We start from the raw sequence: 13,912 nt of genomic DNA, 5'->3' as shown, positions 1-13,912 counted from the left end.
GTAACATTTGTGGAAAGGCACTATAGACTTTTATGATTTTAGATAAGTAACAATACCACAAAGTAGAAATACTCAAGTAAAATGGCTGCGCATTCAAAATCTTACTTGAATAAAAGCCCAAAAGTAATAAAAGCCTGCTCAAATTGGCAACAAAATATACTTAAAAGTAAAGTAAAAGTCAATGTTAGTTCCGGTAAATGAGTAGGTCACTCTGGTGGTGGTTCCGGTAAATGAGTAGGTCACTCTGGTGATGGTTCCGGTAAATGAGTAGGTCACTCTGGTGGTTCCGGTAACATCGATGGAAGTCAGTTCTCTGTCTCCCTAGGTGACTATACATGTATTAAAAAGTGTTGAGACAGAGTATGACATTCCCCAAGGGGTTACACACCGGCATTCCGAAGCCTGCTATTCCGACGCATCGTCAAAGGAACTGAGGGTTTATATACACACACAGGGATAAACAGACAAAGGTGAACACTACTGCCAATTAACAGAAGGATAGGCTAGGACTAACAGGACACAGGTGGAGATAATAATCACAGGCAGGTGAGACAAACAGGCAACAACTACTACAGGATGACAGATAACACTAGCACTACAAAATAAACTACAAAATAAAAGTACACAAAGGACAGCTCATGACTCTCTCTCTATCTCCGACTCTTTCTGTCTCTCGGTCTCTGTCTCTCTATCTCTCGCTGTCTCTCGCTGTCTCTCACTCCTCCTCCCCCTGCAGTCTCAAGAGGCGACGGTGCTGCGCGCACTGGCGGAGAAGCGCGACCACGAGCGTGACGTGCTGCTGAAGGCCATGGAGGAGAACAGCAACTTCAGCCGCATGGCCGAGGAGAAGCTCCTCTTGAAGATGGAGCAGATCCAGGAGAACCGACAGGCCTACCTGTCCTCCATCATGGAACGCCTGCAGGAGAGGGTGAGGAGGAGGAGGAGGAGGAGGATTGTTAAGGGTTAATTCCGTTTTAGGCCGAAAGGGCGAAGTTCTGACTTGAACCAAACGCTGACTCCCAAGAGTTGGGTAGTCTTGAAGATGGGTAAGAGGTTGAACCTATAGCTCTGAGAGATGGGGAGAGGAGGCAGAAGAGCCGAGCCGAGCCGAGCCAAGGAGGGGAGGAGAGGAGAGGAGAGGAGAGGAGAGGAGAGGAGAGGAGAGGAGAGGAGAGGAGAGGAGAGGAGAGGAGAGGAGAGGAGAGGAGAGGAGAGGAGAGGAGAGGAGAGGAGGGGAGGGGAGGGGGGAGGGTTTTCTTTGAGACACACATACGGGTATTTTGGGGCTTGGCCAAAACCCCCATTCCTTCGTGGGGTGAAAACAACTCAGCCTACCATTGGAATTGCATTAGGGAACATACACGTTACTTTTCTTTCCTCCATCATAGCGCAACATATGGTGAAGAACGGGACCGCCAAATATTCTAAACGCGATTCTGCCAATAATCATTATTCTTTGAGACACATGCGAAGTCAAGCAAAGAATCACGTGCCGTTGATCGACTTCCCCTAGCTCATTCTAGGACATGTCAAACACACAGACTAGCCTATATTATTTTTCTGGCCATAGAGTGCAAATTTCAAATTCAAGTTTCTTCCAGCGGTGACATGTCCCTTTAACCTGTGTGTGTGTGTGTGTGTGTGTGTGTGTGTGTGTGTGTGTGTGTGTGTGTGTGTGTGTGTGTGTGTGTGTGTGTGTGTGTGTGTGTGTGTGTGTGTGTGTGTGTGTGTGTGTGTGTGTGTGTGTGCGCGCGTGTGCGTGTGCGTGCGTGTGTCTTCCCAGGAGAGGCATGCGCAGGAGGTACGCCGGAACAAGGAGTTGAGAGAAGAGGTGACAGCGTGAAGCGCCACCCAGGGGCCCGGTTTTACCCCCCTCTCCTTCCCCCACCCCCACCCACCACCTCCAAGATGACAACACCTCCTGCTCCCCACCCCACCTCCCCCACCCCCTCCATACCCACCCCCACACCCCCCATACTACTACCACCACCACCAAATCTACAACAACAACAACTACAACAACAACAACAACGGACGTCAACGTGGGGTACTGGGTAGCGTCCAATGCTACACCGATAGCATTAGCAACAGCAAAGAAGCAGGGGGGAAGGGGTTTAAACATAATGCAAAAATAATAATAATGAGAAAAAATGTATGTGTCCTTAAAACAAAGAATGTTTTGCTCTCTTTTTAACATTGAGGATAAAAGCTGAATTGGCGACAGTGGGTATCGTTATTTTCTTCCTTTGTAAATACTTATTTTTTTGTTATACAGTAACGACACAAAGCAGCAGAAAGTATTGATTGCCGTGTGCCATTTTTTATATGTTCGTTTTCCTCACCCTATATGCATATATACAGTATATATATATGGATGTGATTTGCTTTCTGGTTTACTGGTCTCATTTCCAAACCGAGGAATCGTTTTAGTTTTTTGGGGGAAAGTCTCTCTCGTGTATATGGTAACAAGCTTCGGTGTTTGTCGTGAGTTCGCAGGCTAGGCTATAGCTGACGTTTTCGCTCTGTCCGGTCGTGTCCCGACCCGGCCCTTTTTTCTGTTCCATGTAGCCGCTTTTTAGTCCCTTCCTCAAAGTGTGCACTTGCGCACTCCAACCCTCTATACATGGGAGAAGTCTCGCACCAGAGGGCGATGTCACGCAACATTATGTGTCCGTAGTAATCTGTTAAGGGAAGAGTTCACAAGTGTACACTTTAGTGGGCATGAAGGAAGGGCCGCACATACGCGAACCTAGGCGTCCGTTCCATTGTCGGTGTGGAGAATGTAAGCTGTAACTGCACATCCACTCCTGGGAGGCCCATGATAGGGGGCGCCACAGGGGGATATTAGCCTATAGCATTTATTGAGCCCATTCTTTTCTGTCATCTTTCTTTCTCTCCCCGCACCTTCTACCCCTCTTCATCCCTCCCTCCCCTCTCTCATGTATCACCACACAAATGCTAGCGTACACACTCGCGCCTGTAATGTTCGAGTGGATGAGAATTTAGCCGATCGCGACAAACGGCTAAATGGAACTCGCTGAATCCCATCCATCTTTGTAAAGACCGCTTGCCATCTTTGGCCAATGGCAGACGTTCCTAGGAACCAAATACATGTGCAATGTCAGTATAGATGTGGGATAACCGTACAGGCTTTGAGTGCAGATGAGAAACAGACCATGAGATCAGAGAGTTCTGGCCACGTTGAGTCAACCGCGAGTCTGGAGAAGTTGCCATCTATGAATATGCTAACTAGAATATCACTCAGCACCCATATTAGCTTGTGTAAAGTTCTCGTTCCTGCAATGTTGTGGCAATGAGACCCAAGCCGAAAATACCAGAGGTTCTGACATCGCCATGCACTATAACAATTTCTAGCCAGTCTTATAGACGTCAACCCTTGATGAACCCTATAGTGTCTCCATTTTGGACAAATGCAAAACAGTTGTGAGCTTGCAGCAGATTTCTGTGAAGAGATCCGGTGTAGAGGTTCACAACACGGGAGCCTAGTACAGAGTCTACAGACCCCTGAGGGACTCCGGTCAATGACGTATAGGGTTTTAAGTGGTTGACTGGAACTGGGAGAAGGCCATTTTAAGGGCAGCGCGTCATTAAAATACAATTTAAGCCATAAAAAGTAGCGCTGAGACAATGATACGTTGACAACGATAATGGCCATTTGTAAAGCCTAATTTATGCTCCATTGCGCGACGCAAGCGGCCAAGGCAGACCTACCAGGTCACAAGCTGTGAGCTTGGCCGGTTGGCTGTTCTCAGCGAGCGACACACCGTCCTGCGACGAAGTATGAACTGGACTTAAGAGTGCATGCGCGTGTAATACCGTGTATTCAGATATCCAGGGGTGTTTCGGCACCTCAGGAGCTAGCTAGACCCTGTTGCTCAACTACAGTACGTGTGTGTTGTGTGTGTGAGAGTGTGTGTTTCTTTCAGGAAGGTTGAATAGATAGTCTTTGTGGTACAGTATGTGATCTGTCTCCAGTAATCTATAAGCCACTTAAGTACAGTATGTAAGACTTGACTCATCTGTTGCACAGGGATGACCTCAGAGTCCTGTGCCAAATTCACTCCACCTGCCTCTCTGTTTCTCTGTCTCTGTCTCTGTCTCTCTCTCTCTCTGTTGCCCCCGTCCCTGCCCCCACTTTCCCTACACATATATCTGTGAGCAATCAGTGGTTAATAAAGATTTGGGGTTCAGTGAATGAAATGGTCTCTTGGAGTTTTTTCAGTTTTTTTTAATGGATCATAGAAGTTGAAACTGAAATATAGTAATGCATATCCTCCATACACCAGCAGCATTGCCGACATGCATAGCATCGGTGTGCTGTGTGCATTACATTTTATTTTCTATTATTTATTTTCTGCCTAATGCCTATAGGACTATGGGGGGCTGGCTATTTAGAGTGGGGGCTAAAGCATTTTGGTTTACTTAGAAGTCAGTCAGCTAAAGCCCCCCCCCCCCCCCCCCCAGCTGTCCCTGGAGCTGTCCCTGCATGGTTTTAAGAGGTTAATGGCGGAATAAAGAAGAATTCCATTTCAAGGGCACTGTGTCAACTCATTAGAATTTAAGCCATCAAAGGTATCGATGGTACTGTACATCGACACGGCCATCTGTAAAGCCTAATTCATGCTCCATCAATTCAACAAATAATAAAGATAAAAATAAAGATTCAGCAAGTCATGTCTTTGTCTATGACTGCCTGAAGATGCCTCTTTTGACTCTCCATGGTGGTCAATAGTCCTTGCAACCAGTAGAGGGAGACAGTGGATAAGATTTGAACACTGAAACATGTCTCTACATGTCTTTGGGCTCTATTACTTGGTCACAAAGATTACATCACTCTCCTCCCTGGTCTTACATCATGATTAAAGAGAAACAGATGTGGGTCTGTGTGTCTGTGTGTCTTTTTTGTCCGGTTTCGTTGCGCATAGCGTTTAAAACCCGCAGGTCCATCGTTTTAAATAAAAAATGTGTTTTAAACCACTCTGTCTCGGAACCTTTCCGCCATCTTGGATCTCTCCTCGTCTCCCCAAATGAGTGCAACTGGCTGTGCAACTCTGTCCTGACTGCTGCTGAGGAGAGATCCAAGATGGATGAAAGACTAGAGGATTAAAACACTTTTTTCTTGAAAACTACGGACCTACAGGTTTTAAATGCTATGTGCAACGAAACCGGACAAGTGGGGCAGCAGGGTAAGCACCTTAGATTTTGCATTTGTATGTTCAGAGCCATTCAAGGGCAGGGGGTTTGGGGCGAATGACCAAGGGGCGAGTTCGCTTAGAGTTAGACTCTCGTAGATTGAAAATGTCAGAATCGATAAATACATCTACGAGAGTCTACATCTTACTTAGGCTATGGAGGGTGTGCATGGGTTCGAATCCACCGTGGTGCATCCTGCTTTGTCTCGCATCTATGCGAACACAATTAGCCTACTCCGTGTTCGGTGGGGGGGAAGAGGGGAACCTGTCAGCAGGGAGTTTTGGGTGCATGGGAGGAGTAGGGCGAAGGCTCTACGTCGTCCCGGTGGGGGCTCCTCACTGGCAAGTGAGTCAGTAGGACACAACAGCAGTGACAACACAGAAATGTGTGGGGAGGAATCAATTGATATAAAGACTAAATTGGGGAGAAAAGGGAGAATGTTGATAGCTATGCGTTGATGGACTGAGCGGAAGGGAATGCGAGCAGGAGTGGAGTGGAGAGAACAGACATTGCAGATGGATGGTACGAGCTGAAACCATGAAAGAAAGAAAGAAAGAAAGAAAGAAAGAAAGAAAGAAAGAAAGAAAGAATCAACATTTGTCTATAATGACATGTCCAACCCAAAAGGGATGCCACGTTTAAAAAATTAGGATTTAGGATTAGGATAGGCCTCTCCTTCTCTTTCATCCCCTGTTCTGCACTTTGATTCCCTCACCACCTTTTCACCCTTTCTACCATCTTCTTTCTTTCTTTCTTTCTTTCTTTCTTTCTTTCTTTCTTTCCCCAGCCCCCTGGTTGTCCTGCGCTGCGCGGGTTGGTTCCCACGCGGCGCAGGGAGCCCGACCGGCTGGGCAGCTCAAGACCAGGATATCCCCTCCTTGTTAATGGCTTCCTGTGCACGCACGTGCACACACACACACACACACACACACACGCACGCACGCACGCACGCACGCACGCACACACACACACACACGCACACACACACACACACACACGCACACACACACACACACACGCGCACACACACACACACACACACACACACACACACACACACACACAGACACGAACGCATGCGTGCACATGGAGAGGGCCGCCCAGAGAACAAGGGCCCCATCTGATAGCAGGCGTTGCCATGTACACACGCACAATCCCACACACAGGCACGTTGCGCACGCACGCACGCACGCACGCACGCACGCACGCACGCACGCACGCACGCACGCACACACACACACACACAAACAAAACTCAATCCACAGGTTATTCCTCATATAGCCCTTTTATTGCATAGAAGTCATCATTATTACCACAGCCATCAACAAACAGTGAAATAATGATTTACTTGGGTTTTTTTGTACAAAATATACACTCACTGTAGGTTTGGCCAACACACACACACAGAAAGCCAACCCCTGGCTACATAAATAGTACAGATTACATCCACCTGCTTTTAATTTAAGTGACAGATGTTTAGACATTTTGAACTAATGGACAACAGTGGTTCTCAAAGTGGGGTCCGGGAACTCATATATATAGGTTCCCCTTCAGGGGTTTCCAAATGGACACTTACAGGTTTGTAACTTGTGTCGTGTGCAAATGGAACTTGTGTGGGTCCATTTGGTTCCATTTGCACACTCTCAAGAGTTGTGGGGGTCCTTGAAATTAAAAAATCACACCTGTGTGAACTGAGTGGTGCAAATCCCCCCCCCCCCCCCCCCCTCTCTCTCTCTTTCTCTCTCTCATCAGCAGGCAACAGTGCAATACTATCTCTCTGTCTCTGTTTCTGGCACAACAGCGCCCCTACTGGTACTCATGAGTCACACGAGTCACACACAAACATAGGTTAACACGAGTCACAGAGTCACAGACATTGCTGTTCCTTGGAGTGGTTGCACCACTCAAAAAGGATGAGAACCACCAGTGTTCATGGGGCGGGTGAATGAATGAATGATTCAGAGTATTAGCACCTGTTTGCATGCCAGCCGCTTGGCAAAAACCCTTGTCTTTGATGTAGAGCCATCTTGAGGAGGGAGTTGTTGAGCTCCTCTCTGGACAACATCACCGTTGTAGGCAGCTGCCCTAATGAAATGATGTTCGACAAGAAAACTATGTGTGTATGAATGAATCATACACCCTTGAGACACTTCTGCAGTGCTTTGCAAACATATAGGGAGTAAATATTTCTTCCTGCCCCTTCAAAAAACAAACAAAAACAAACATACAGTATATGTAAAGAATTTCCCCCAATTCTGAATACAATTTGCAATACATTATTTATTGCAAATTGTATTCAGAAAAGTAAAAAAACAAAATAATAATAATAAACACTAACTAGTATTTTTGAAAGGAGGCTCAAGTGATTCATTCCATGATGTTCTTTTGTCTAAGTTTGGGTCCCCGGGGAAGAAGTTTTTGGAAGCAAATGAAGCAGAAATACAGTAAAAACCAAGGAGAACCAAGTGGGACTTAATAACGTGTAGCTCCAAACGGCTTGCAAAACAAACGTAGCCAGTAAAACCTGTGACCAAGTGGATTTGTCGAGGAGAAACATGAGTTGAGGCGACGGACAGTAACAATGGAAGAGGAGGGCTCCCATATGAACTGCAAGTTAACGTATACACACACGCAACGGGGAAGGTCGCGGGGTAAATCACAGCGTCCTGCTGGCTAACTTCTGTTTCCCAGACGGTTTCTCAGTCAAACAGACACCTGGCGTTGGTTATTCCACACCATAAAATGCTGTAAAAGACGAGGGGGCAACCCACTCAGCCACCTCAAGTCACCCCCATTCATGCCTCACTGAGTTTCTGTTACTCTCTCTCTCTCTCTCTCTCTCTCTGTGGTTGGGGGTTGGGGTGGGGTGGTACAGTGTGCATGTGAGCTCCGTGGGAAAACAAAAGGGGGGAACAGTTTTTTTTGGAGGAGCCTGGGACGGGGCGACTCGCTTGACCATCTGGAATAACCATCCGCTGGCCGCGAGGGGCCGACACGGGTGAAAAGCTGGGCGTGGACGCAAAGATCAATCAGCACCGTCAATCAATGGTGTTGTTGTTGTTGTTTCAAAGTCTACTCTCTCTCTCGCTCACATGCACACGCACGCACACACACACACACACACACACACACACACACACACACACCTTTGTAGGCTACTAAAGCGCAGTTTCAGAAAACAAACTTTGCAATCCTGTCGCTACATGTATCTCATCTATAGGAAGTCTGCATCACAGACAAAACAAAGGACTACAAAACAAAAGTCTTTTCTCTCTCTCTCTCTAGTGAGGAACAATAAAGCAGTCTCGTCCGTGATAAAGTCCAGCTGGGGGGGGTGGTCCGGATGCACAGTCTGCGGATGTCGGGAGGGAGGGAGGGCTTCGGTTGCACTCAGAAAGCCCCGATCTCCAAACCCCAAGGTCTGTAGGGCTTCCCCACGCCGGACGCCTGGGCCGAGGGGCTCATGGCGGCCGCAGCTGCAGCTGCAGCCGCAGCGGGGGAGAGAAGGGGGAAGGCACTGAAGGGAAAGGGGAACGCCGCCGAGAGCGAGGAGAGGGACAGTTTGGAGGCTGCGGAGGCGGACAGCAGGCCGGGGTGGTGGAGGACGGATGCCGGGATGGGTACCCTGACGGGCCCCGGCGCCTCCGAGTGCGGGGTGGCGCTGCCGCTGCGCCTGCCTGAGGAGACGGTCGGGTGGGTTTCGGACGGAGACACCGACGCCGGTGAGGAGGAGCGCGCAGAGGAGGAGGAGGAGGGAGGGGTCGGCGGGCTGCTGGTCCTGCCCCGTGGTAAGGGGCCGCCGGCCAGAAGCGTGGCCTGTTGGTGCTGGTGGAGAAGCAGGGGGTGTGGCGCCAGGTGCGTGGCGGCGGGCGAGCCGAAGGCGGAGCCCCAGGCCAGGTGGCTGAGGCCCGTGTGCGCCTCCCGCTGGCCGGCGTAGCTGTTGAGGTGGGACACGAGGCGGATCCGCAGCGGGTCGGCGCTGTCCAGGCCCTCAATGATGCTCAGGTAGCGTGCCGTCTCCGCCAGGCATTCCCTGAAGCCCAGGCCGCGATAGTCCATGGCCAGGGCATGGGCGTCGAAGTAACCTGGGATACAGAGGATGCATTGTTATAGCCAAACATCTGAGACGGAATGGTGTTTGATAAGGATCAGTGGGGTTAGCAGGAGTCACGATACTCGCTCTGGTGGAAATTGAGAATCGCCCCGATTATAAGAACTGGATGATGTTCTGGCCCAGATGGAATTTGTTGATTAATTGGTTAATTGAATTGACAAACGTGTAAACACGTAGCATACAGTCATACAGGGACCAGCATTTTCAGGTTGGTGAGGTTGAGAACTGAACATTCTAATGTTGATTTCACAATAACGTTTAACTTACAGAAATATAAAGGGCAGAATAAAAATGACTATAACTAGAATTAATAAGATATATGGCCTCATTGTTTTTCAGAAAATAATGAATCCAGCATGGGAAAAAAAACATAAAGAACGAATAATCATCAAACAAAATCTTGGTGGATTAAGACCAAACTGTCCTATTAATCGATAATTTGATTCCGACGACGAGGTGATAGCCCTCGAGATGTCATGTGTTCAACACAACAGAGACAACTGACATGGTTTCTGTGGCTGTTGAAAAGTAAACGAATGATTCTCAACAGGGCGAAGTGGAGAAGTGTCAGACCGGTTTGTATCATTAATATCATTGAGCAGGCTTAGCCCTTCTTCATTCATCGGCTTGTTTACTAAAGCCTTAGTCATCCATGAATAAGGATATGGGGATTAGTCGTAGGGAGCTCTATATTCTTTCTCCCTCCATTCCAGTCTACTCTAGACCATTGGTTCCCAACCTTTTTATACTGAAGTACCACCTCAGAAGATATTTGACTCTCCAAGTAGGCCTACCACCATAATAACTTATGTTAAAATACAGGAGTGTATACCTGCCCTTTTTGTTCCATTCCTAAGCCAATAATGCTGCTGCTCTGACAAAACTCTTCTATTCTATAAAATAAAACTTCTATTAATGCTTAGGTGTGCTGTCATGCTCATTTCGGCACGGCTGGAGAGCCTATTTCAATCAATAGCTTGGTCAGAAGAACTACCTGTAGTAATATAAATATTTCATTCCACTTTTTTGGGCGACTACTCTGTGTACCACCAGAGAGGGTGCTCAAGTACCACCAGTGGTACTAGTACCAGTGGTTGGGAACCTCTGGTCTAGACTCTACAGATTCCATGGTCCCAGACACTGAAACTGGTCTAGACTCTACAGATTCCATGGTCCCAGACACTGAAACTGGTCTAGACTCTACAGATTCCATGGTCCCAGACACTGAAACTGGTCTAGAGACTCTACAGATTCCATGGTCCCAGACACTGAAACTGGTCTAGACTCTACAGATTCCATGGTCCCAGACACTGAAACTGGTCTAGAGACTCTACAGATTCCATGGTCCCAGACACTGAAACTGGTTAGACTCTACAGATTCCATGGTCCCAGACACTGAAACTGCAGGTCTAGACTCTACAGATTCCATGGTCCCAGACACTGAAACTGCAGGTCTAGACTCTACAGATTCCATGGTCCCAGACACTGAAACTGGTCTAGACTGCAGATTCCATGGTCCCAGACACTGAAACTGGTCTAGACTCTACAGATTCCACATGGTCCCAGACACTGAAACTGGTCTGGACTCTACAGATTCCATGATCCCAGACACTGAAACTGGTCTAGACTCTACAGATTCCATGGTCCCAGACACTGAAACTGGTCTAGACTCTACAGATTCCATGGTCCCAGACACTGAAACTGGTCTAGACTCTACAGATTCCATGGTCCCAGACACTGAAACTGGTCTAGACTCTACAGATTCCATGGTCCCAGACACTGAAACGGGTCTAGACTCTACAGATGCCATGGTCCCCGACACTGAAACTGGTCTAGACTCTACAGATTCCATGGTCCCAGACACTGAAACTGGTCTAGACTCTACAGATTCCATGGTCCCCGACACTGAAACTGGTCTAGACTCTACAGATTCCATGGTCCCAGACACTGAAACTGGTCTAGACTCTACAGATTCCATGGTCCCAGACACTAAAACTGGTCTACTACTGTCTGTAGGCCTATACCTTTTCCTCCAGCAGCGTGAAGCATCTTCAAATGGTCTACAGTCATCTGCAAAATCTCTGCTTTCTCCAGTTTGGCTGAGCCCTATATGGAAAAAAATAAAATAACATAATTGTTTAATTAATAAATATAGTTGAATGAATACATACCATAGTTTAATAAATTAATAAATGCAGTATATAGGGCCTACTTTCACCGTCATGGAAATCCATATAATTTCAGTATAGGTTAATACCCTTATATTTCATATCTATAGTCTATGTCACTTTCTTACACATATAGCATCACATCAAATGAACATTAAATTAAATGTAAAATTAGCATTACATTAAATTAACAGTAGCCTAGCCTACACCGGGGGTTCCCCATGTAGCCTAACTCTGAGAGCAACGGGTCCATCTGGTTCCACCTGCACGACTCTCAGAGTTAAGATGAACTCTCAGGAGTTTACAGTGCGCGCTTTACGCACGGTCTCTCTCACCTGCTTCTCAAAGGCGCTTGGCACCAGTCTCCTGAGCTCTGTCAGACTGTTGTTGATTCGGTCCCGGCGTCGCTTCTCAATGATCTGACACAAACAGACGAGAGCTCGTTAGATCACCGTGCACAAATCCGTGCGCAACACACCGCGACAGCTTCCCTTTACTTGGTTTTATCGTTGCGCATTTATATACGCGCGATTAAACTTGAATAATAAGAGATTATAAACTTACTCCGCGGCGCCGTTTCCTCGCCTGCACCTGAGTGGTTGTAGTAGGAGACATGGATCCCAGAGGAGAACTCATATCCCTTGAGAAAAAAATAAAATAAATATGATCATTTATAATCAATACTATTTTCTTACTGATTAAACTGAGCTTGACCAGTGGCCACGCTACTTTGCAGTCTGTCCAGCTATGCAGCAATCTGGATCAGTTCCCACAAATCCAAATAAAAGTTTAAAACAAAATAAATATAGTCACGTACCCGTTCTCATCCCCGCTTTCTTTTTCCACCTCAATATTTTCATCCAGCTCGCTGTCCGAAGAACTGAAATCGTGATTCCGTTTCATGTTGTTGGCGATAATTATATTCCCTTTACTGCGATGTATGTGTGTGTGAGAGAGAGAAACACACACAGACAGACAGACAGTGTGTGTTTGTGTGACTGTATGTGCTGACGTTCCGTTCCGTTTGAAGCGCTCCTCGTTCCCACGGTGTCATTTCAACGCCACTTGTTGGGCCAACGAGGGGCGGGGCCTCCTCCAGTCCAATTAGAACTCGGCGGCGAGGGGTTGAGCGACAGATCCCCCTCCCTTTGGAAGGCTTTTTTGACAGCGGGCCAATGGGCCGATGGTCCGTGACTTGTCTCCAGTGTCTCCACTCTCCCTCCACCAGCTTATTCTGCGATTCTGTCTGCGCTCCGGGCGCATGCTTGCAGTAGTGGAGGAACACCTACTATAGACTAAGGGGTTCTCAACCCATGGGTCGCGACCCCTCGGGGGGTCGCCAAATTATTGTGGGGGGTCCCCAAATTATTACAAATATTTTTGCAACTATATGGCAGGACAATGGAAATGAAGAGTTTACATAATTATAGTACACATAGTACATGCATTATGCATACACCTTCCCTAATGTATATCTGGTTTCAGTATTTATTTATGGTGTATTGTCTCTATTATTGTAGCAGTCAATGTATATTGGGGGGCCGCAGGGGGCGGGGCGGGGGTCCCGAGACATTGCCAAAGCATTTCCGGGGGTCCCCGGCCAAAAACGTCGAGAACCTCGGCGGCTACTACTGTACTAGACTGTATACTTATATTCCAAAGTCTATTGCATATACTTACTTGGCTTTGGAATCCAAAGCCAAATATTGTACAATGTACTTGTAGCCTACTTATAAAGACAAATATTGTATATTACTTTTGACTCCACTGCATTTCTAGAAAGGGAAACACATCAAACAATACAATACAATAATTATTAATTATTAACCACCTACTGCATAGTGAGAATAGCTGATATACAAGCTCACGTCTGTAGAACGCTTTAATTGTGAGTTTGTGGATACTATTTTCACTATAGCCTATATTGACACAGTAATTACAAAGTTGACAGACAGCAACATTCACAAAAGGTATTGAGTAACACTAGGAATATATTTCAGACTAAACTGGTGTTGAGTGCACCACTGCACACAGCAGGGGTGGGGCGGGGGGGTTGGGGGGGGGGGGGGGGGGGGGACGCAATGCAGCAGTGCAGTCCGCGGGTCGCGGTGAGGAGTGTCCGTGGCGGCCGGCTGTCAGCACGCGTTGGGCCGTGGGAAAGCTCCGCCGAGCAGCCCCCGAGCCAGCCAGCCAGGCCGCGGCTGATAACCAATCACGGGCCCGACGGCCGTCTCCGGCGCTGGAATGAATGGAGCAATTGGTCGGGGCGACGGGCGGTCTAGCAGCACAGCGTGTGAACCTGTAATCCAACCCCAGCCCAGCCCAGAGGAAGTTATGAGGTCTAATCTCAACCCCACAGCGAGACTTCATGCACCACCGTGCACGTAAAAAAGAAAACGGGGGAGGGAAAAAGAAA

General features: G+C 47.6%; 2 protein-coding genes across 2 annotated transcripts in view; one reads left to right on the top strand and one right to left on the bottom strand.

The window, feature by feature from the left end:
- The window catches only part of stmn2b (stathmin 2b), a 16,106-nt gene extending 14,198 nt beyond the window's left edge, over nt 1-1,908 (top strand). Inside the window, exons 4-5 of the mRNA XM_079522787.1 lie at nt 737-928; nt 1,784-1,908. Of these exons, the coding sequence (XP_079378913.1) occupies nt 737-928; nt 1,784-1,843 (252 nt within the window). The 3' untranslated portion in view covers nt 1,844-1,908. The remainder of the gene's footprint in view (nt 1-736; nt 929-1,783) is intronic.
- Nucleotides 1,909-8,548: 6,640 nt separating this feature from the next.
- Nucleotides 8,549-12,507, bottom strand: hey1 (hes-related family bHLH transcription factor with YRPW motif 1). Its single transcript, XM_079522874.1, has 5 exons — nt 12,314-12,507; nt 12,061-12,136; nt 11,832-11,915; nt 11,353-11,434; nt 8,549-9,299 (listed from the first exon to the last, which is right to left on the bottom strand). Exons 1-5 carry the CDS (start codon nt 12,397-12,399, stop codon nt 8,605-8,607), a joined length of 1,023 nt encoding a protein of 340 aa, XP_079379000.1. The 5' UTR covers nt 12,400-12,507; the 3' UTR covers nt 8,549-8,604.
- Between the last annotated feature and the right edge of the window lie 1,405 nt (nt 12,508-13,912).

This window comes from Electrona antarctica, assembly GCF_951216825.1.
Source record: "Electrona antarctica genome assembly, chromosome: 15".
NCBI classification, from domain to species: domain Eukaryota; kingdom Metazoa; phylum Chordata; class Actinopteri; order Myctophiformes; family Myctophidae; genus Electrona; species Electrona antarctica.
This window is presented reverse-complemented; position numbering and strand designations above follow the sequence as displayed.

What these genes read in the sequence shown, in the direction of transcription:
- hey1 (XM_079522874.1), bottom strand. Translation starts at nt 12,399, where the DNA reads ATGAAACGGAATCACGATTTCAGTTCTTCGGACAGCGAGCTGGATGAA. An exon ending in GAAAGCGGGGATGAGAACGG is followed by an intron (nt 12,137 to 12,313) that starts GTACGTGACTAT and finishes TTTTTTCTCAAG; the next exon opens with GGATATGAGTTCTCCTCTGG. An exon ending in CAAGCGCCTTTGAGAAGCAG is followed by an intron (nt 11,435 to 11,831) that starts GTGAGAGAGACC and finishes TTTTCCATATAG; the next exon opens with GGCTCAGCCAAACTGGAGAA.